Here is a 25224-nt window from a genome sequence, read left to right as displayed (position 1 = left end):
CACAGATACTGTTTTCTTGAGGTAAGGATACCTTTTCTGTTCACTTGTCTGCTCAAAGCTGTTGTTGGTGGAGTTTAACATTCTGCAAAGGCACATCCTCAATTTCCAGTTGTCTGTGGTCTCACATTGGCTTCAGGCTACATATTTTCCTCTCTTTATGTCTCCAATTCTGTTTGATTCTCAGCACAAACGTGTGCTGAATGTCTGATTTACCATTGGAGCTGACAGTATGCTATTAAATTATCTGATTTGAATATGGATATGTTATTAAATCATTGTAACTTAATGTGATTCAAAATGTGTCCTAGTGCCAGCTGTACATATTTATTCAAATCATATTTTTTCTTATGTCATGTGTACTCAAATCATATTTTATATGCAATTCTGGCACACACAGTGAAACACATAGAAATACAGTGGTTTAATGGCGGATACAAGACCAAATCGTTTGATTATTTCTGCGCAACTTTGTCTCATGTACAGTTCTGTTTCACATTGGTTTTTCCTTGGTGAACCAGCCTTCCTTCCCGCCTTGGTACTGTCTCAGATGTTATCATTATTGTGTAAAGAAAACTGACTTTTTATTGTACATACATTGTCAAGTCTAACGTGAATGAGCTGCATTCTAGCATTTTGCTCGTTGCCCGCAAATTGCATGGTCTACTTATTTCGACTTTTTCTTTTTTCCACATGAAAACTTGTGAAGACTGTGTAGTAATTACTCCAAATTATTTGAAAAACATTGTAATGTGATTTTTATAAATCATTTTACGTAACTGAAATAATGAACTGTGGAACTCACAGAGTGGGATTGATTGTGTCAGAGGCTAATTTTTATCTATTGCATTCTTCATTGTTATATTTTATATAGCCTATGGAGCAAGATTCATTCCAAGTGGCAGCATGGTGTGTGTCAGTCAAGCATGCACATAAGAGTTCTACAGTACTTTATACACATGACAGTAAATCTGAACTGAGCTGATTAAACTACATTTTTGTCTTAGATTTTTGGAAGAATCAAGGTCACCTGGATGTAGATACAAATGACAATCAATACTCAACATTACACACTTTCTGTGGTGTGTCAAGTGCTTGCACAATAAAATTATAGTGGGGTTATGAAAAAGGCACATTATGCAATGGAGCCAAGTCTCAAATAAATATTAATAATCTAATTATTCAATTACATAGCACATGCCAAGTCACTTTTGTTGATGATATGGCAATAAAAGAACAATTGAGAACAAAGTTTTGGTGTGAGTAAAAGTAACTTTCACTGTTTCTTCTCAGTAGATATTTACTCATGTACATAATATGATAAGGTAGTTCTAAGTAGCATTTATACATCAACTTTGAATTATTTTTAATAATCATTATAGCATTATTGAACCGGTACCAAACTATATTAACACTAAATCGTGCAACTTTCTCTGTGTATCCACAATCGCCTCCCTCTTGCAGAGCTCTGACAGGTTTTCAGATTGGTCTCTCTCTTTATCACACCTGCTGAAAGAGAGTAAGAGTTTATAAGTTTGTTTTTTTTTCTGGGAGTAAAGCAGCAGTTCACATCTGGATATCAGCTTTCTGTAATGTCAACAACAGCATTCAAGGACGATTTTTCAAGATGAAAAGTATATCCTAGCGGAACCTACTTTCCTGAGGCTGAAAAGTTGTTGTCGAGGGAAGTGAGGAGTAAGGTGAAGCACCCAGTTGTTCTTTTTAAATGTCTGAATCAAAAAAAATGGTTTGCATTTTTTTCTTTGTAAAATGACTGTATTACAATTTGTGTGTTATTTCAAAATGCAGATTTATATTCGGTAACACTTTTGGCTTGAAAAATATATATATTTGGTACATCTTAAGGATTTTGTTTTCACGTTTGGACTCAGTCATATCCCTTGAAACACACTTTAAACTGAAAGAACAGGCATTATGTTTTTCAAATGTATGAAAAATGCTTCCCTATAGAACACATTTTCCATTTAATGTGGGGAAAATACAATATCTATACAATCATTGTGAACAAATAACTTTCAGATGAAAAGCCTCAAAGTTATCATTTAACTACTTATATAAACCTGTAGCTCAAGACTGCAGTAGTATGAAGCATAGCATGCCAAGATTTAAAGAAGGAAATGGAAGAAAAACCCATGTTGGCAATACCCATGGGGTTTTATGATAAAGTGAATTTGATTTTTTTTTTTAAATCATAATCATATGTAGAATTATGTTATGTTTTGTTTTTATCATATTTTGATATTAACTCAGTTTTTTTGGATGAAGGATATTCCTGCAGAGTAATCAATCATTTATTACTTAAATATTTTCTGTGGTGAAATCTTTCCATTTTTCTAAGCCTATTGTTTATATTCAGTTTTATGTGACTCAGATGTGAAAAACTGTCATTCTGACATAAATTTGGAATCATTAAATTTAAATGATAGTACAGGTGCTTAGCTTCACAATATGCTAGATTACAAATATAGAAATGAACAGCATTTTCAACATTTTACAATAATGAAGATTGTATAGTGTTTGTAGAGAAACATTTAAATTTATATTTTTTATTGTTGAGACATTTATTTTCTGTCCTGAATGTGATCTTCCCACTCTGTTTGTGGTAAATTGTTCATATTGTAACAGTTTGTCGAAGGAAGCATGAACTGTTATACACAGATTTTTTGACATACTAGCAGTATTTATGAAAACAAAAATATGTTGTGTTATCTAGCAAAGCATTAAATATACTAGATGTTTTATTGGTTAAATTGTTTTTTAGAAAAAAAATTAAAAAACATTAACACTTGCAGAAGAGAACAGCATGATGATCACATTTGGGCCTGTACCGATCCTGTAAATGTGTGAATCAAAATTCAGTGGAAGTCCAAATTACTTTGCCTTGTAATCATGCAACTTCTCTATTAATTAAATAAATATACATTTCTACTTAGAACTTCAGGAACTACTACAGTTCTTCAGTGATTTGCAGAGCACTCTTGCTTTTCCCCCTGTTTGAAAGGGAACATTTCTTTCTTTCTTTCTTTCTTTCTTTCTTTCTTTCTTTCTTTCTAATAAATGTTTAGAGGATAATTAGAAATGTGTCTTTTGATATATAAAGTATGATAATGGTAACCAGTACTTTTTTCTGAAAAGGAATACATAAAAAGACATTTGAAAATACAGACGGCACTCCATCTGAAGATACCAAGCCTTTCAGTGAAAGAGTACAGAGGAAAAAGGTATAATTGTGTGGTTTTGTTCGTAATAATGCCTTCATTAGTTACATTTTTGCAGAAATATTTACAGTTTGATTCTCTTTTATCAGCTCCAGTATTTGACAATCAGTGCATAGATAGTTTTTTTTTTTTTTACTATAGAGATATCTTTTAAAATGAAACTAGATGAATACCTTGTAATTGTCTCATGCAGGAAAAGACAACAAACACATCAGATTGATCAATATGGCAAACAGCATTTTTACTGCTATTGCAAAAAGTATAAGTAATGTTTGGAGAACTGGCCTACTCCCCAATAAATTTGTAACTTTGACTTACAATATAGCATTTTCTTATACCTAAACACCTGCTGAAAATTAATTTTTTTTTTTTTTTTTCATTCATTCATTTGTGTATAAAGTGTGTTGTTCAACTGCCATGTTTTATTGTCTCTATTAAAAAATCATGTTTATGAAGGCCTAGTTATTAAGGGAGTAGATTAAAAGTCATGTGAATGAGGGCTGAATCTTTATCATTGCCTTATTGTGTCAAGATTTGTAAAAAAAAATCATTATGCATGTAAAACATTTTTTTTTTATTATCATTCTTAAATTATCATCACTGACTTTTATATGATTCTCTTTTTAAACTCCCTTATTTTGCTAACTACTGTTTTAAAAGGGTTCATGAACTTTTAGGTGTAGAGTTGGTTGAACAGCAGTGGAGTACATTGAAAGAACTCGGAGTAAAAAGGAGTTAATAAATAAATTATAAAAGAAAAGCGGGTGAATAATGCACACAATACAAATATCTCCAACACCAGCTGTAGGGCTTATAAATGCATGAGAGCATAGGTTAAAAAGGATACAAAAAATGCCAAAAGGCACTTAAGGAAGATTATGACTTAAGATACAAAAGTCAAAAAGAGGTTCTTTCAGTATACTTGTATTAAAAGAACAGTCAGGGCAGAGGTCAGGTATATTCAGAACAATAGGGTAGTATTAAACCAATAGTAAAGTAACTAAAAATGCCTTTGATTATTATTTTTCATTCATTTTCAATTGTGAAACTTTGCAGAAATTGCAAGGAATAATTATAATAAAACAATAAACAACATGGAAATTACAGATAAGTGATGTAATAGTAGGATAAAAAAACTTTGAATTAGTTATGTTGTAGGACTAGATAACATTTAACCAAGAACACTCAAAGTAACTAGTGATTAGATATACAAACCCCAATTGTTTGCCAATTAAAACCCCAGAAACATTTCTACAGCCTGAATCTGATAAAATTAGAGGTGGTAGTCAGGTTAAAAAAAGTATGAAAAGGCATCTTAAATTTGATGATGACACACAGCCAGGTTAAATCATGGAAATTCTAGAGTCAGCAGAAACATTTTAGACAAATCTAAACAAAATACTACATTCCATGTCTTACACAATTGTTTTTTTGAGATTTTTTAGCTTCATCCTTTATTTGCATAATCTTAGCAAGTCAGAGGCAATCGAGGGTGCACTTCTGTGAAGGCAAGTTGTCTAATGTATTCTGCCCAGTGACTCACTCCAGCTAGTCTGTGACTTGCTTTGAGATAAAATTAGATAGGTTTGATTTTGTCTTTAATCACAAGGGTAAACTTGTGTAATGAGTGCTGTCAACCAATCAATGCTTATATGGAAGTACAATGCAAATAATACAGTAATGAGGAATATGGCACCTGGGACCTTTGCACCTCACATCTGTCTGATGTATGTGCCGCAACAGAGCAGAGACTGCATATGAATTCGTCATATCTTTTAATCCTTCCTAAAGTACCGGCTCCGTCAGACAAATGCTATTGGCTGTCAGAAAAAGGACCGCGCTTAGCTGTGCTGGAAGGGTGGCATGCAATTACTAAAAGTGATGAATCCAGCAATTTTTCAGTCATTTAAATTGACATAGGCTGGCAACAAGTTCAGCAACTGCAGTTGGCAAATCTAAAATACCCATGACTAGAAGTTATGTAATGCGATATTGGCTTAGGTTGGTTAGATGAAATTTAATGTAAATTTAACACATAGTTTTACACTTAAAAAGGAAAAATATTTTAATACACAGTGAGCAGTCAAAAACAAAACATTAGACTTTATGGTGACATATTGCTTGTTGTTTATAATGTGCAAATAAGAATTTCACAGTGTTCAGTACATATGACAAATTTGACCCTATGAATGTATAATATTGTTTTAAACATTTTGGAACCAACAAGAAAGTGAGGCCTCATCTTTAATATGTGCCAGTTTGTTTGATATTTTAAAAAAGGACATAAAAGTGCAAAACAAAGTTTTTCTGAACTGTATAGTATCTCCCATGATGAAAGATTAAAACAATTTAGTTAATCATCTTTTTTAATACTTAATGACTCAGCTAGGCATAATACTGTATGTTTGTTAACAAAAAATATTTTAGCAGGAAATAATATAAAAATAATAAATATTGTCCATTATAACTGTTGAGGTTCAATATACTGTAATAAACATTTCTGTTTTAATATCTTTTTATTTTTAAGTCTCTAGCTCTGACATTTAATTGGAGAAGCACATTCAAAGATTTGTGTCCTGCTATTGTACACTGTCTCAGAATTGTCATGGAAGATGTCTATACAAAGGCTTTGAGGCAAGAGGAAACTATCTACTTCTCAGGGTCTCATTTGATGATCAGTGTGAAAAATGTACAGCAGGAAAAGCACATTTTCTCTTTGATAAAGGAAAACAAAACACCAAAACGAGTTGCCAAGGTAGGTGTTTTTTCAGCATATACTAAAGGCTTGACTATAAACATCTTTGTTTTCTGTTGATACACTTTTTTGATATGTGACAGTCTAATTTTAAATAAGTCTTATACATTACCTCCAAATATTGGAATGTGTATTGTAACAAAAGGTGCTATATAGGTGCCTGACCCGGCACAGAAGGACACAGAGGCACATATAAAACCAACACAAACTTTTATTTTTCTTCACCCGTGGGTACACGTCTTCCCCGTGACCCACAGACAATACACAGTCCCAAGCACTGTTTCACCTCACAGCAACAACCTTTCCTTTAACCACCACTCCTCCACAAGCGTAGTCCTCCTCCTCCTGACCCTGGCTCCTTGAGTGGTGGTGGCTGACCCTTTTTATAACCCACCCGGAAGTGTTCCAGGTGCTTGACCACCTGGTCCCAGGAAAGGCTGCCACCAACCGTCCCGGGGGAGGTACTGGGCTGCCCATGGTGGCTTCCCCGGAACATAAGCAGCAGGGGTGTCCCTGTCGGGCATGGGACCCGGCTGTCCTTCACAGTGTAGTTTTTGAAAAATAGCTGCTTTTGTCTGTATTTGTGGAATTTTTCAGAAAATGTGTTGATAATGATGTAAAACAATGAAGTTCAGTACACCACTCAATTCAGTAGTATACTAATACATTTTATAGCTATTTTTTAGCAAAAGCATTTATTTAAATATATAGCCTGTGTTATAACATACAGTTAAAGGCTATAGTCAATGGCCTTAAGAAAATTAGTTGTTAAACATTGCAGTCATGTGCAGACATGTTGGAATACTTTTTTCTAAATCTGCTTCAGTGGTCAATAGGTAGCAAAGTAGATGAAAAAGATTAGTGATTGTCCCAGGGCACATGAAAAGTAAATCTAAGGAATTGAATGATCTTTGTTTATTAACACTTACTTCATTACTCACTCTTAATTTAACAACCTTTATCCTTCAGTCATGAGTGCATCTGGTAACCTTTCTACTGGTTTTGTCTTAGTTTCCCATTATCCTTTTCATGAAGTATACTAAAGCTACTCACAATACCTAACGTATGGTCCCATATGTATTACATAATATTTAGTGCAATCATCACGTTTTTAGAATACACAATGCTGATTAATCTTTTCAGTTGCTTTAATTAATTCTTGGGTGTTATATAATGTTTTTTTTATTTTCTACATTTAACTGCTTTCAATTCCATTACACATCTTTGTGAGGTGGCTATGTGATTCTGCATACAACCTTCAGCCTGTTTAATTACTAGACTTGATGCAGCTTTAGAAGAATTAAGTGGCTAGGACTGGTGAGCTTTGTTGGGCTGAGTGGCCTGTTCTTGTCTAGATTGGTCTAATGATTGATTTTGCTGCACACAAAGGTGAACTGAACATTCAGTCTAATTTAGTAATAATCACAAATTAGTTAAACTACTAATTTGCTTTCTCTTAATTTAAACTGATAAATTTAACAAAAGACTAAACCAAACATATTTGACCTCTACTCAGACCCAGTCTTGATAAACTGAAAAAGATTGCACATGCTTAAATACTTAAAGTCATGTCCAGTCCTCACTCTTAACATATCTGAATTTTTCTTTTCTCCCAAATTTTTACCTAAATGTATTATTCTTTTCTTTGATCAGGCTAACAGACATGTGCCATTTGCACATTGTTTAAGTGATCACATATTTTTTTATACTGTAGGTTTACAGATTTATAGGGTCATTATTTCCATGTGAAATTTTCACTTGCATGTGCATATTAACATGCAACATGTTGCCACTCACCGGCACCATAACGAGAATATAACAACCTTACTTCAAAATATCTGTCTTCTTTACCAGAAAAATCTTGTAACACATTTATTATACCATTGCAAGCAGAAAATTATACATCATAGCATAACATTCTCAAAACTGCTAATTCCAATTCATGGTTGTGTGGAGCCAAAACCTGTCCTGACAGCACCAGCAAACGGAAGGTACCAGCACTAGGTGAGCCACCACTCCATGACAGAGCCCATTCAAGCACACACCCACACACATCTTATTTAGAGTCACCAATTAACCTAAAACACATATTACAACAATGGCTGTGGTTATGGCAGATTATAGCACAACTAGCCACATATGAGACTTAAATCCATAAATGATTGAGAAAGCAAATAAATAAAATGATTATGTTTCCAATATCTCTCTATTATATAAAAAAATCCTGGGACGAGATGAGACGTGACTTTTTCAGAGAGATAATTTCAACTTGTGTGAGACAAGACTTTATGCCAAGAGATTTAACCACGCCCGGGGCGGGAAATAAAAGACAAAGAGTAGATGACAAAGGAGACTTTGCGCCAAGAGATTTAACCATGCCCGGGGCAGGATATAAAAGACAAAGAGTAGATGACAAAGTAGAACATCGTAAAGAGGTTCAAAAACGTTGGTGCAAATTATTACTCTGTGAAATAACAGAACAGTGAAAAGAGATTGAATATATGGACAAGGTGATATGACATATTGTTCAGCTTTAAAGTTTAAGTCGGAGTCTTGTAGATCATCTAATTCATGTTGTCATCAGGGAAATGTAGTGTTTCTTCCCAATGAAGAGGCATATCCAAGAGAAATAAAAGATTTATTTGGTGAAATTGAAATCCGCAAACACTTCAGGCAAAATATCCAAATCTACAATAATCTGTTCGCGTTCACATCAATCAATGCTGAAAACGTGAAATAACACTGTTCAGGACCATACACTATGAGAATCTGTGGTCCCGAAACAATTATAGCTACTACAAGTTTAATTTCAAAGAAAATACAATTCGGACAGGTTTATAATTATGATCACAGAGAAGTGATACAACAAAGAATCGAAAGACTTAAATGATCGTACATATTAGAAATTCTACAGCCAATAATGGATACAAATCCATACGTCCAAAAGTATCGCACTTTACACGAAATTAATCTGAAAAACACACACAAAGAAGTTTTCTTTGATTTCTGTATGAGATAATTTCAAGTGACGCAAGATGAGACTTTGTGCCAAGAGATCTGAAGAGGCGTATGCGCAAGAATTAAGATTTGTTGTTTGGTGAAAGTGAAATCCATATACGTGATATGGATTATGCAATATATTTCGCGTAGCAGAGGCCGGGGGGTTGGTGAGTGGAGCAAGCCTGGGGCAAAGCCCCCTAGTATAAAAAAATAACAAAAACAATACAATATAGCAGTGGTTCTGAAACGTTTTACTTCACGACCCATTCGTCCCTTTTTTTTGTCTTTGAGACAAAGTCTCATCCGGGGGGAGGGGGTATACCCCTTAGAGAATTGGCAGTGACAGTCATCCCTTGAAGAATCTCTGATGCACAATGTAGCGTTGCTGTGGCATTTGCTTAAAATGTCAGCAGCGACCCTTTGCAAAACTCTCCCCAAACCATACACCGCCCTTTACCATTGATTACAGTTGTGAATCGCCACTTTGGGAAACACAAAATCTGACAAGACACGTTAATTAAGAACCTATGTAATACACAATTCAAGAAGCCACTAGGTCCTCATAAAATTCACTGCAGATCAGTATGTTTTGAAATTTTAATCTTACCAACATATTGCTAAATGCTAAATGAACAATCTACTATGCTAATAACACACTGTCACATCACCAAGCTGGAAGAATCTGGAGGTATATGCAAGTAAGTATTGTTATTATTATATAGCTAAATTATGTCTTTTTCAAGATGGCTTACTATACAAGATCAACAAATAGCACAATTATTATAGGTGGTTTCCAGGAATGAAAACTAACTTGCTCAGCCCCACACGGTGAGGCAGAGGCAGTGGCTGAATCCACTATCATTGAAGTTAGGACTCCAGTTTCTTAGCCACTACACCACACTGGCCAGAGAAGATGACATCATTGCTGGTTTTACTTAATGGTGTGGAAATAACAATCCAAAAAGAAGAAACTCCACAAAATAAAATTTTGGGGACCGTCCCCATATATTGTACTGTGGACAAAATGAAGCAAAATGAAGTTCAAAGTTGATCAAAAGTACATTCAAATTACAATTGACAAAGGTGTTTTCACAAAATGGAGTTTATATAGACAGATGAATTATGGGAACAGGAAATGGTTGGCAAGAAGTGACGTCGAATTCAGGAGTCAGAAATGGTGTCACTGGGGAGGAACTGGAAGTGATGTCCAAGGGGAGAGACGGAAGTGATGCCAAATGGAGTTGTAGGAAGTGATGTCATGGTGGCCATTTTGGAACCCGGAAATAGCAGCTATTATTTTCCTTTGGTTTTCCTGTTGGGAGAAGAGGTTCATGTAAGTACCACTTGACAATCCTTCATCTCGTAGCGTGGCTATACAATTTTTCACCTTATTTGTGCGTGTTGGGCATCCATGTTTGTGGGTTCTTTCTCTACCTATAGTAATTTTATTGTAAAATTAAGCTGAACTGTAATAAAATAAGGGCTGGCGCAGTGGTAAAGAGACCAGGGTTTGTGTCCTGGGTCCCTGCATAGAGCTTGCATGTTCTCCTCGTGTCTGCAATGGTTTCCTCCCACAGTCCAAAGACATGCAGACTGGGCGAACTGGCGATAATAAATTGGCCCTAGTGTGTGGTTGTGGGGTGTATGTGTGTTTGTGTGTTCACCCTGTGATGGATTGGCGTGCTCTAAAAGGTGTGTTCATGCCTTGTGCCCTGTGCTAGCTAGGATAGGCTCTGGCAGACCTCCATGATCCTGTTAAGGACTAAGTTGGTTAGAAAATGACTGATTGACGGTAATATACTGTAATGATAAGTGGTAAAACATTCTCAAGAGATAGAAGTGAAAAATGCGCTTGTTAATGGACTTTTCCTGTGAATAGACTATTAACCTCTGAGGAGAGGGGGATGCACAGAGTTGAGAGTATGGACAGCCAAGAGGTGGAAGCTGTTACAGAACCTGGAAGAACTGGAAACAACACTTGATAAAGATGTCTTTATTGGAGTGTAGAGAGGTCCCAATGATCTTTTCTGCTGTGTGCAGAATTATAGGACCATGTGGTCAGAGACACTACAATTCCCAAACCACACAGTGATGCAGGCCGTTGGCTTTCTGTCTCCTGGTCATGCTTTATCTTCTAGGTAGCATTGTTTTTGGTGGTCAGTTTGGCAGTTGGTACATTTCTTTTATCTCATTTTACATGCAATTTGCACCACATGCTTATTTGTTACTGAATACATTTTACATTGCTGCAGTCACATCATTAGAAGGGCAAGGCAAATAAACAAGAGAGGCCTAACTAGACCACTTGGTTCTAGCTCTCTACCCTGTGAAAGAAAGCAAAGCTTAAGAATGGCAAGTTGGGGGACAGGATAATGACCCCCATTTAATTGCCAGCTGTTTTGGCCAATGTCAGCCAGCGCTGCAGTATGACGTCTTCTCAGATATAAGTCTACTGACTGCCTTCTTCCGAGCCTGGGTGGAAAAGTTGGGTTCATTGATGGAAGTGGAAGTGATATCATAAATCCTCGTACTGTCATTCTCTTAGTCTAAGGGCAAAAAAGGGGAAAGGGTGAATGACAGTGCCAACCCCTGACTGGAAGAGGAATTACCAGTAGCCTATAAGCCCTAAAGTTATCCCCCATTCATGCACGTGTAACATCCCTTTTAGTCACTTAAAATCCCTTAGTTGTGTTTTTTCTTGATTCAATGTTTTTGATATTTGTTTATAGTTTTTCTCATATTTGAAAGTGTATTTAATTTTTTGCCTGTCTTATATATTGATCACCTTCCACTTTTTGGATTATGGCTTCTAAATAATATATATTTATTCTTTTCCCTACTTGGTGCCATCCATCTCCTCTCACTTTCTGCTCATTCAGGTCTGTAAACAATATACAGCATGCTGCACTTGCTCGGGTTAACAGGAGTAGCTCTCTGCGTTCTATTCCCATTGCTTGGTTTCCTCTCTCTAAAAGCTGATATTGAGGTGCTTGTTGTTTTGGCACTTGAAGTTTGTCAAATACATACTGTCTGGGAAGTAACAAGTAGAGACAGAGCCATGGGTAAACGTTACGCAAAAGAAAGGGACAGAAGAGGAGCTCAAAACCTTCCTCCACACAAACACTGTTGTACTGTAGCATTCCCTGTTAATTAATAAGTTTTATTTAAGCGCAAATCTGAAGCACAAAATCTATTTGCTCAGCTTATAGCCTCATAACCTACAGTATATTCAGGTGCTTACATTGTTTTTGATAACTTTTTTTGTTTTCTATATAGAGTTTATTTCTGTCAGTCTTTCAGTTCTTGTTCAGTTCTGAGTACAAGTTCACCTTTTTTGAGCTGCGTGTACCTGTACGTCATGTCCTATCTAAGTAATTACTTGCAGCATTGCCTTTCATTTTGCTATGAAAAAATTACTGGCTTATTCTTCTCAAACTGTCACCGGTGGTAGTATCTCATGAGACACTGACCATTTAATTCAGCCTTCGTATCCTACAAATGATTCCTCCTGTAACCCTTCCAATGAATGAATTTCTTGGGCCTTGTAAAAACCATGATTGGTTGGGTCCCTAGAGAGCATTTTATAGACAACTATTCTCTGAAGTTCCACCATTCTAATGACTCTTGTTTTCAGAGGTGAGCCTTGGGTAATGATTTCTTCACCCTCTGCCTCTTGGTATAATATACTTGCGCATAGGTCATACGCTGGCACCTGCTTTAGCTATTTGATACATTTTTAAAATGTATTGTTTGTTTTTAAAGCTTTTTTTACTCATCTATCACTAATCACCTTTGTCCTTACTCCACCTGTAAATTATTTACTGTAGATCTTCAGACTGTCTGTTATTATTTGTGCCTGAATGTAACTAAAGCACTAAGATGATCATGCCTTTGAGATAGTTGCTCCAAGTACCTGGAATTGTCTCCTTCTTAATACTTCACCTGCACTTACAGTTCAAGTTTTTAAATTCCTTTTAAAAACTTCTTTTTAAGCTGCTTGTTCTCTGTTGGAAGTTTGTTAGTTTTTTCTTGACTGGTCTTTCCTTTATTATTTATAATTGTATTCTGAGTCTGTGTTTACTTTTATCTTGTTCAGCACTTTGGTCAACTGTAGTTGTTTTAAAAGCGCTTTACAAATAAAGTTGACTTGACTCTGCATTCTCTCTCCCTGCCATGCCCTTGTCTTGATTGACAGGTTCTCATTGTGTTAGGTGATTACTGCCACCTTATTGACCCATTATTTTAATATTTTGACCAAATTGTCAAATGTCCTTTTGGTACTTGATCCACTAGAGCAGGGGTCACCAACCTTTTTGAAACTGAGAGCTACTTCACGGGTATTGAGCCATACGAAGGGCTACCAGTTTGATACACTCTTCTTAAATAACAAATTTGCTCAGGTTACCTTTAGTTATATATTATTATTAATGATTAATGATACAGTAATCCCTCCTCGATCGGGGGTTGCGTTCCAGACCCCCGCGATAGGTGAAAATCCGCGAAGTAGAAACCATATGTTTGCATGGTTATTTTTATATATTTTAAGCCCTTAGAAACTCTCTCAAACTGTTTATAAATATTCCCCGCACAGTTATACAACATAAACCCTTTGTATTCTCTTAGTTGTTAGATTCATTGAAATTATGCATTGTGGTCCAACGCCCAGGAGGACCAGAGGAGGACTTGTGGCTCCTCCAGACCGTGAGGGGGCATCCGTCCTGGTTATGTAGGGGGCCTCGGGTAAAGGGCTTGGAAGCCCAGCCCTGTAGGGACCCGTGGCCACAATGCCGGAGTATCCCGTGTGGGACCCGGTTGGGGCTGGAGCCCGGCCGGGACGCCCAGGAGGACCGGAGGAGGGCTTGTGCCTCCGCCAGACCGCAAGGGGGCGATCGCCCTGGTTGTATTGGGGGCCACGGGTAGAGGGCCAGGCGGTGCCCAGGTGCCTGAGGAACCCTGGAACCCAACACTTCCGCCACACCAGGTAGTGCTGGGGGGGAAGACTTTGGGAGACACCCGGAGAGCTGCCGGGAGGACAGCCAGCAAGGGAGGAATGCCGGGAACACCTGGTGCTCATCCGGGAGCTGTATATAAGGGGCCGCCTCCCTCCAGTCATTGGCAGAAGTCGGGTGGAAGAGGACGGAGCTGGAGTGAGGACTGGAGGCGGCCAGGAGAGCAAGGCACAGAGACTGTGAGGCCTGGACTTGGGGGAATCAGTGCAAGAGGCACTGGGGTTGTGAGTGCACAAAGTTTGTAAATATTTGTAAATAAACAGTGTGTTGGGTGATGAACAACATGTCTGCCTGTCTGTGTCCGGGCCAGCGTTCACAGTATGTAAACACACTGTTTATATACATCCATCCATCCATCCATTTTCTAACCCGCTGAATCCGAATAGGGTCACGGGGGTCTGCTGGAGCCAATCCCAGCCAACACAGGGCACAAGGCAGGAACCAATCCTGGGCAGGGTGCCAACCCACCGCAGGACACACACAAACACACCCACACACCAAGCACACACTAGGGCCAATGTAGAATCGCCAATCCACCTAACCTGCATGTCTTTGGATTGTGGAGCGCCCGGAGGAAACCCACGCAGACATGGGGAGAACATGCAAACTCCACGCAGGGAGGACCCGGGAAGTGAACCCGGGTCTCCTAAGTGCGAGGCAGCAGCGCTACCACTGCGCCACCGTGCCACCCGCCTGTTTATATACAGTAAAACCTAAATATTATTTTAGATATTGAGTGTCTCTGATATCACATATGTTACAGTCATTACGATAGACAGGCCACCAGCAATAAATACGTACAATGCAAGAAAAATTGTATACAGTAAATGTGTGTACAGTGACACTAAACGTACGTACATGTATTAAGTACTGTAAGTAGAAAATTAATTATAGTTACTCACCAACAATTACACGATGACTTGTCCGATAACGATGAGTTTAGTTTTACTGCACAACAAAGGAGTGCGTTACAGCCCTTCTAAAGGAGCCTCTTCAGGCGACTGTGTAGCACCGCCGTTGTTCTTCTTCAATCCAAATCCCTAAAGCAGATTCCATCCAGACTACTGCCTTATTACATCCACTTACAACTCGTTTTGCACCCTGGTTAAAAGGACACTGCGGCCGTAGATCTTATATTCCTTTCCAACTTTTTAAATAAAAAGAATCGTAGCCTCATTGATGTCGTAATGGCGTCCTACAGCGGTGTAGCTTTTCCCTTCCTTCAACATATCCAAAATGTTTACCTTTTCGGCAATTGTTAACATCTTCCGTTGGCGCTTGGGCACGGCCCCTGAAGCAGTAGCAGGAGCAGATTGTTTTGGGGCCATAATGAAGGGCTTGACTATGCACAAAGATAAACACAAAAGAGCACAAAAGTTAACTCTTTACACAGCGAAACACGTTGATGCTGAATGAGCGAGACAAGACTTCCTGGTTAACGCCGCGGAATCGAATTCAGTGCTCCGTCGCTGAGCCATTCAGCACACAGGAAATTAACTGCGTGCTCTGATTGGTTAGCTTCTCAGCCATCAGCCAATAGCGTCCTTTGTATGAAATCAACTGGGCAAACCAACTGAGGAAGCATGTACAGGAAGTAAAAAGACCCATTGACCGCAGAACTTGCGAAGCAGCGAAAAATCTGCGTTATATATTTAGATATGCTTACATATAAAATCCACGATAGAGTGAAGCCGTGAAAGTCGAAGCACGATATAGTGAGGGATTACTGTACTCATTTATGTGAAGACACTGATCACGTTTATGATTTTATCAACAATGACTTAACAAGGTGGGAGCAGATAATATCAATATTCAACACTTTATATTAATCTCAGCAATTGTTTACATTTTCAAATGATCACTTCTACAACATTTCATAGGAAATCACCATATCCCATTTTCACTAACCACTGACAAACCCTTTTAACAAATCATTAACTATGTTGCACCACGTTTGAAAAAGGTATCAATCATGTGATGTTTAACAAAAAACTTTCAGAATTTTAAGTAAATCTTATCACATTTTGAACTAATGACCAAATCTGCAGTATTTTTAATAAAATTATTATATCTGTTACATTTCATGAACATATTTTTGACTTTTGAATTGAACACAATTTTTCAATATTTGAATTCAACTTTGCCATGGCAATACCATGTTGCCAATGACAACATCTGGTATCTGTTTCGTTGTTAGTGGGAAGACTGGGGTTGCATGCTGTTCACCAGTGTATTGTAATCTGGGTGTGTAACTTGACACTGCAACTCTGAGTGAGTCCTGCAGATGTGCATCAGTGAGGCGTGTTATGTTTGTTCTTGATGAAGTTCATGTCAGAAAATGCTGTTTCACAGAGATAGGTTGAACCAAACAGGCTGGCAACCTTCATAGCTGCTGTGCATACACCACTGTACTTTTCTGTGTCAACAAGGCACCAAATGTTTGGTGCAGCCTGGTAGGCTTTGAGGTGGAGGTAATTTTGCAGTGTTTCAATTTCGATCTCCACTTGTCTTAGTTGCTTAGCAATGCATGGTATGTCCATGTTCATGAAAGGATGGGAAATAAATGACACACATGGCTCAAGATGATCAAGGTCACAAAACCTGTTCTCAAACTCTTGCCCATGACTCAACAGTACTTTTCTGCAACTTTGCCAAATGTCTTGGATGCATAAACATTGTCTTGCAGCACCGACTGCAGACAGGGAAAATGCAGCACCTTTTTTCTCTGTAAATGCACAGAGAAAATGTTCATCTTAGCTTATCGTATCACCAACAGTCTTACCCTTGTCTTGCAGCTTGGAGTTCAGTTGGTTTAGTTTCCCAGTAATGTCCGTTAAAAATGCAAGGTCAAGTGTCCACTCTGTATCCTGTAGCAGCGAGATGTATTCACCCTTGGACTGCATGAACTCTTTGATTTCACCCAAAAGTGACAAAAAACGAAGTAAAACTCGTCCTCTGCTAAGCCATCAGATTTCAGTGTGTAGCAGCAGGTCACCATGTTCAGCTGACGTCTCCTCCAATAGCACCTTGAATATCCTGTTCTGTTCGCTTTGGAGCGGATGCCGTTTATAATTTTCACAACGGGAGTCATCACGTGCTTGAAGCCGATCACTTTTGCACATATCGCCTGCTGGTGAATGATGCAGTGGTAATGCAGAAATTTTTGGAAGTCTGGGACACCTTTACAGTGAATGATAAAACCTGTATGCCGGCTGATCATAGCAGGAGCCCAGCCTGTAGTCACCGCTACCAGCTTTTCTAATGGAACTTTTTTCTACATGAAAAACTCCTTCACTGCGATATAAATGTCAACTCTCCTCGTAGTCATCTTTAGTGGTGGTAGTGTCGGGAGTTCTTCTTTTGTGGAGAAATCATCTAACACCATCCGGATAAAGACTGGGCTGTACTGCTGCTGTCGACGAACTCATCGCACTAGATGCTAAACCAACTGCACTTTGCCAGATCCCGGCCAGCTGATTGCCTAAGTTACCGAACATAGCCGACACCCGTCTAGCCCCCAGTAGGACATCACAGAGAGAGGAGATTAGATCGGTTCCATTTTTCTCATCTTTAAGTACAGTTTTAGCAATTATCATCATTGCTTCTTTGAAAACGTCCCCATCTGAAAATGTCTTTTTCTTCTTTATCAGAAAATGTGTAGCTCTGAGAGTTTTGAGAGGTTTTCGCCAGTCATGTGAAAAAAGACTGCTGCTTAACCAAAGCTACCTTGAACTCGCAGGCTTTTGCTGCTCGTAGCACACTGCCTGGTGGGTAGTTAGCATGGTAGCTTTTGTGACATGTAGTGCCACATTGTGCCACTTTGTTGTTGCCACAGTCGCCCCGCAAATGAGATACATGCAGGTGTCTTTCACAGTAGTAAAAAAGAACTCTTTCTCCCATTCACTGTGAAAATGATACACTTTCTTTCTTTTTCTGCCATGTTTTTGGGATAAGAAACCGCATTCAGTTCCCCATCTTCGCTGCACCAGCTATCTTACTCTACATAAACGCTGAAGTTTTTTCATGCGCACAATACTAACCGTTGAACTAGAATAGAACAGAGTTTACCTAAACTTATCTACACTTCTTGTATAATATACATGTTTTAAATGCTTTTTTTTAGATATTGTCATTTTCAAAAATATATAAATGCAAATGTGATTAAAGAAGAATAGCAACAATTGGTAAGTTGTGCTATTTTTAGAACAGGTCCACAGGCGACTCATGTGGTCCTTGGGGCATCCTGGTGCCTGCGGACACCATATTGGTGACCCCTGCACTAGTGCATTTATATTTTGAGTTAAAGCTTGTTTTCTGTTTTTAAAAATTGCATTTATTGGTTTCATATTTATTTTCTTGATGTTGTGCTTGACAGTAATTTAACTTTTGCTTGTCTGCCTGGCTGTTTTCTGAGATCATTTTACTGTTTAAATGATTGATAGTACAAAATGTGTATATTATAGTGTACAAATATAATGTAGATGTGCATCTGTTGGTGTTCAACTAATGCTGTCATTTCTCAGAATCTTTTTGGTTTCATGTTTATTTTATCTTGGTAGAATAATATATTTTGCTCTACTTTCCCCTATTGTATTAGATAGATAGATAGATAGATAGATAGATAGATACTTTATTAATCCCAAGGGGAAATTATTATTAATATGTAGCCTTAGAATGCCTAATCTCACAGACTTACTACTGTTTATAAGGTATTATTGTATATAACTTATCCCCACCTTCACTTCTATATCTATAACCTCAGGCAAGTAGATGTAGTAAAAAGATAAGCAGGAGTTAAGTTACACATAAAATAATGTATTACTGATAATATTCATAAATAATAGCAAAATGCAAAGTACATTTGAATATTGGCAACCATACAACCTGATTAAATGGTGATGTGTAGTTTCAGGTGGCACACAGACTTGTTAGTTACTTAATGTCTCTAGTTAAGACATCATTGGTGCTCGGCTTTCTTCAGAACTGGCCTTAAGCCTGGTCGATATGGCTGAAGCTGTGCTCTTCTTTGTGCTGTTCTTGTCAGTTCATGGTGTGATGGTCTTCATCAGTTGTTAGTAAGAGAGATGCTTCTTTCAGACGTTAGTAAGAGAAACAGAGTGAGATAAAGCAAGCAAATTTATAGGTTTTCTGTCCAACCCCTAGAGCCAATAGGACATCATGGTGCTTAAAGGTCCCTGAGACAAGCCAATTCCAAACAGCCATACCTCACACCAATGGGGGAAATAGAACATCTTAACACCTGCCCCCAAACCATATGTTAAACATCCTGGCTTCCTTGCGGGGGTTGAAAGACTTTAGCAGAGAAATACTCGCCAAACTGGTTTAAGACACATCTCCCAAATCCTGTCGTAAAATTACAAAGAGACTTAGTCGTTAAAGGGGGCGGGGGGGGGGTTTCAAACTCGAATGCCTCTCACCAAAGTAACACTAAATTACATTGCTTTGCCTAAATTATAAATAAAGACATACAAAACATTTATCAAGTTATATACAAAATCTTACATCACAACAATGTTGTTTATTTAATTTCAAGTATTTTTTCTGCATATTCAACATGACATGTGTTCTACTTTTCTATTTTGTGTCTAGGCCTTATGTTATAGCATGCTCTATTCCAGGTCCTTGCAGTAACTAATATATTTCATCATCACTGACAAGTACACCATGGCCGAAAAACACGTATAGCACCTAGTATTTCTTTTATAAATTACTGAATGCTTAGTATTTTTAAAGTCATGTTGGCACTCTGCATAAAATAAAAAATAATTCTCTTGTAGAATTTGATATACATGAGGTGTTTTTTGGTATATTTCAATGCTGGCAGCAAAGAAGCTTTCTAAGAAATAATAAGCACTCTCATAAGCACTGAAGGTCTTAAAGGTGATTAAGGTGATTCACCATGAGTATTTCAAAACTTTGAAAGACATTTCTTTAATCAGAGCTATGCAATATAACAGTTTCTTTCAGAGTATTATGTAATCACTTTTCCCATCTATTTACTCAAAACTAATTGGGTGGTGTTTAACAGCTTCAATGTCAACTTTTGAAATTCTTGGAGAGTAAATAGCAGATTTAATGTTTTGTTACATTAACGGTAATTAGCCGAAATCAGTCAGATTTTTAATATATGAAAAATAAAAAGAGTATGTTTGAGAAAATAATAATAATAAAATAAGAAATTGTAATGCAGTGCAACACTGCTGTTTCCTATTTAGTTTGTGAAATTTTGCCATGAGCAAATAAGTGTTGCCATTCTTGGCACTCTGCCATGATGAGAATAGAAATAAAGCTGATATTTCACTTTATAGTGTATAGTTTTTCAAATCCTAATCTTAGCCACTGGTTTTGCTATTTTTTTCATCATATCTCTTAATCACTGAATTATGTCTTTAATTAAAATAATGGTGTCCTTGATTAGGACTTTCAAATTATTTTTAATTATCGTCCTGTTGGAATAACAGCTGAAATTGCAGTTTAATTGACTGGCATGCGGAACAAAACATGTAGTCTTAGGCGACAGCATATAGAGCATCATTAAATGTTAACAGAGCAAAGTGGATGTTTGTAGGGAAAAATGTGCAGAATCTGTTCAGCATTTCAGAAGAAGTAACTGATCCAAGCAATTAACTATAATATTGTTCCTACATATTTTCAATTATAAAATTCAAACTTGTAATATTTGGCATTTCTTTCTGTGCTGCTAAATTAGGATTGGAGTCTGTGATAAAGAAGAAAGATTAATGTTTAAATTTCTTAATCAAGTTTATTTACTGCACAGAGATTGTAACTATTTGCTTTTTGTTTTGCTGTTATTTACGGAAAAAAGAAACATTAAGGGTTCTGTCATTAACAGCAAGTAAATGAGAGATAGGTTTGGGGAAACCATCCCCATATACTTGAAGTATTGTGCAAAATTGAAAAATAAATGTTTTTACAGACTGGAGTCCAAAACAGAACTGTATAGATTAGAAAATGGCGGATACAGTATATAGTTGAAAAACAGAAAAAGGAGGGATCTTGGAACTGGAACCGGAAATTACTTCATTGGGCTGCAAATTCTTATAATGTGGAAATTGCGTCATTAGGAGGTGAGCTATTCTTCTGGTCTGCAGAGTGAGAAAACAGAGAAGCATCAGAGGACAGCGGCAACCCCTGGTTCAGAGGAGATCCTGTAAACAGACTCCCATGCATATGTGGGTGACACAAGTCAATTAAAATAATTTAGTAAGTGAACTTGGAAAGTGTCTCAATCAAAAACTTCAGCCACAAAAGGATCTGACTGACTTTAGGTTTCAAGAATTTAAAAATGTGTTAGCAAAGTATGCAGTTAGTACTCTGCATATACAGAATTGTAAAACAGTTTGAGTAGTATTTACTAAATGAAATGTCTGAAGTGTTAGTCTTCTCGTAAGGTAGGTTTTCATTTTTTCTCACATGCACAATATGAAATTAGAGAAATATTTGCAGGCTACACTTTTGTGCAACGCTTATATCGCTAGCTTTTTTTTCAGTTTTTGTATGATAGCTTTAAAAACATATTGCATCAGCCCTAGGTGCTTTTCCAAGGCAAGGAAAAGTTAACCTTCATTTTCATTTTAATAAAAAACTGAAAAAATAGTTCAGAATAATTATGTTGGTGTTTAACAATTGTGAACGCTGGCCCGGACACAGGCAGACGGACAACTAGTTTCACCACACACCCTTTATTATATACAATATTTACAAACTTTGTGCACTACCAACCCCAGTGCCTCCTGCACCGATCCCCCAAAGTCCAGGCCACACAGTCCTTTTGTCTTTCTCTCCTGGCGCCTCCAGTCCTCACTCCAGCTCCGTCTTCCTTCCTCCCGACTCTCGCCCCTGACTGGAGGGAGGCGGCCCCTTTTATGGGAACCCGGATGGGCTCCAGCTGCTTCCCGGCACTCCTCCGCAGACACGCCTTGTGTGGCGGAAGTGCCGGCTGTGCACCCGAAGCCGCCCGGTGTCCCTGTCGTTTTCCCCAGCACTTCCTGGTGTGGCGGAAGTGCTGGGCTCCAGGGCTGTTCAGGCAGCGGGGCGCCGCTTGGCGGTGGCCACGGGCCCCTACAGGGCTGGGCTTCCATGCCCCTTACCCGAGGCCACCAACATAACCAGGGCGGACAGCCCCTCATGGTCTGGTGGAGGTACAGGCCCTCCTCCGGTCCTCCTGGGTGCCCCGGCCGGGCTCCTGCCTCGGCCGGATGTGGCAGATGGTCTGGAAGTGGGGCGCCGCCTGGCGGTGACCACGGGGCCCTACAGGGCTGGGCTTCCATGCCCTCTACCCGAGGCCACCAGCGCATTAGGGCGGCCGCCTCGCGGTCTGGAGGAGGTACAAGCCCTCCTCTGGTCCTCCTGGGCGTCACAATATATTAATATTCTTATTCATTTGGGTGTGGTATATTTTAGTTTACATCCCCACTCCTAACTCCTAACCCTAATTACTCCTTGGGATTAGTAAAGGTTTTCTAATCTAATCTAATCTAAACCAATCTAATCTAATCTAATCCTAAAGTATAAAACCTGATATGTATCTGTATCACTTTATGTAAAAGACAAAGAATTCCAACAACAAAAGAATGCAACACTTACATGTAAATATCATTCACATTAATTCATTTCACAAAAAATATTTGCCTAGCGTATGTAGTAAATCGAGTACATCATGATACATAATAAAGTGATTAAATTAACAGAATGTCATTGAATTCATTGTCAAAATTATTAGAAAAGGAGGAAAAAGTTGGGCTGAACAAAAGACTGATTGCAGTTTCCTCACAGAATTTATTGGGGCAGGTAAAACAAAAGACCATTCCTTGCATCATCCCAGATGATGTGTGATCTCTGTTCATCTAGTAATATTTTCAATAAAAATCTTTGTGCTATAAAATAGATATAGATTCAGAAATCCTTTGGCCAACATGGAAACCCTCTAAGTTCTGTTAACAATTTTTTAAAAGAATGTTTATTGTTAATGCATCTGATGTTATAAGAAGCTTTAAGACAAAAGGCGTTTCCAGAAACACTTCACCAATTGCCCATATGTTTTTATTTTTAAAAAATATATTTTTAAATGTGAATGCTAAAGGTACATTTCTTTGTTAAATACTCTCACTAATATCTTGTAAAAGGTTTTCACTAGTCTTTTAAAAATGTTAAATCTTCTCTCATTTCATTAGATCACACCAAGTTTACTAATGGCAGACATTCTTTAACCTGTAAAAACTTCATAAATGTGAGATGAACCTCATCATTGTTGGAGCACCCAGAGATGCTCTCAGGGTTGATACCGAGTTTGCAGCCTGGATAAAACTCATACATTCTGTTTGCTAAGACTTTGTTTACAATGGATTCAGAAAGTGTGCAGACCCCTTCAATTTTTGCACACTTTATTGTGTTGTAGATTTAATTTTAAATGGGTAAATTTTCCATTTTTGAACACCAATCTACACTTAAGAGCCTGTAATGGCAAAGTGAAAATATGTTTTCAGAAAGATTTGTAAATTTATTGAAAATGAATAACTGAAATTTCTCATTTATAATAAGCATTTAGACATTTAATTCAGTAAATTGTAGAAGCCTCTTTTGTAACAGTTATACTGTAGCTTTGAGTCTTTTTGGGTAAGTATGTGCAAGCTTTTCACACCTAGATTTGGGCAGTTTATCCCATTCTTTCTGGCAGATCCTCTGATTCTGTGCTACATTGGATGGGAAGTGTCTGTACACTGCCATCTTCAGGTCTCTTCACAGATGTTCTACAGGGTTTAAGTCTGGGCTTCGTTTTTCCAGCCGAGGAACAGTCAGTGACTTGTCCCAAATCAAATCCACTGTTGTCTTTGCTGCACCATTGCCTCAGCCTGAGGTTACATGCATTCTGGAGTAGGGTTTCTTCAGGGACCACTCTGTATTTGGCTGCATTCATCCTTCCCTCAATTCTCACCAGTCTCCCTGCCATTGAGGTACACCTCCATAGTGTGATGCTGCCACTACTTTGCTCCACTGCAGGGATGGTATTACGCAGTTGATGAGCAGGGCCCAGTCTTGACTAGACATTATGCTTCAAGTTCTCTCCAGAGAGCTATTTTTTTGTCTCATCAGACCAAACAATCTCTGAGCCCTTTGCCTTTTACTCAAATGTGCCAATTTTCCCCTCTACACCTCTTTCTCACTGACTTTCCTTCATCTCCCTTGCCACCCAGCCAGCCTTTTAGTCCACCTAGAGAGTCTTGGACTGTCATAAATGATGTCTTACCGACCTGTGGTTTGTCTGAGTTCCCCAATTTTCAGTTTAAATGTAGGCAAGTGAGTGTGCCCATGAGGTTTTATGGGCTGTACTACATCCAAGCTTTGTACCCTCTCATCAAAGGGGTGATTGGAATAGAAATCTTTAAGCCTGATTGCCCATCCAGATGCCAACCTCCATTAACATTCTTTTAAGACATGCATGTGGAACAGTGACTTTATTTTAATGCAGTGTAATGCTAATTACTGCATATATGAATTTAGGCTATAAAAATTAACTTTACTTGTGATAGAAAGGGTGGCATTCTTTCAGTTTGTCAGTGGCATATGGTCTTTAGTCCAATATCACCAAATCGTGTTGCTGTTTTTTTCGTTAACTCAAGTATCATGTTTATTAAAGTTTTAACATAAATATTTGTAAGTGGTTTTTAGTTTTTCAAGACCGTTTTACTTACTTGGTTTTGTATTGGGTGCCTAATCTCAAATATGTCTTCACCAGAAATACTTCGCTGCAAAAGCTGACATTATTACAAAATCCATAAAGCACTGTGCCATTTATGTGGTATGTTTCTTTGATACTTGTATTGTGCCATTTTTTGGCATTGTATTAAAGGCGTGATCAGGCATTGTGACTTAAAACATTGATTCTAGCGGAAAAGTGCTATAATTCTAAGCAGAGATTTAAAGATTTCCCCTATGGATAACCAGCTTGACACATTGTGCCAAAATGTCAGAATGTGAACAGTAAAACCTGACAAAATATTATCTTAGCTGTCTATGGGGAATGTCTTCTCATCTCTCCTCCAAGTTCTGTTGTATTCCTTCTATAATTAATGTAAAAGTCATTTCACCAAGCTTAGTACTGCACATGTGACAAGCAATAACTCCACTGGTTTCTTTGAAAAGTATATAAAAGGTTAAACCTTAAAGTTTTTAAATAATACAG

General features: G+C 37.9%; 1 protein-coding gene across 2 annotated transcripts in view; it reads left to right on the top strand.

The window, feature by feature from the left end:
- Positions 1–25224, top strand: part of kiaa0825 (KIAA0825 ortholog) — a 409330-nt gene that overhangs the window by 117210 nt on the left and 266896 nt on the right. For both annotated transcript variants that reach the window (XM_039759351.1, XM_039759352.1), the window contains exons 6-7: positions 3154–3239; positions 5764–5991. In XM_039759351.1, coding sequence (XP_039615285.1) covers positions 3154–3239; positions 5764–5991 — 314 coding nt within the window. The remainder of the gene's footprint in view (positions 1–3153; positions 3240–5763; positions 5992–25224) is intronic.

The sequence above is a fragment of the Polypterus senegalus genome, chromosome 7 (genome assembly GCF_016835505.1).
Source record: "Polypterus senegalus isolate Bchr_013 chromosome 7, ASM1683550v1, whole genome shotgun sequence".
Lineage (NCBI taxonomy): Eukaryota > Metazoa > Chordata > Cladistia > Polypteriformes > Polypteridae > Polypterus > Polypterus senegalus.
Note: the sequence above shows the minus strand (reverse complement) of the source record. Positions and strands in the feature narration are given on the sequence as shown.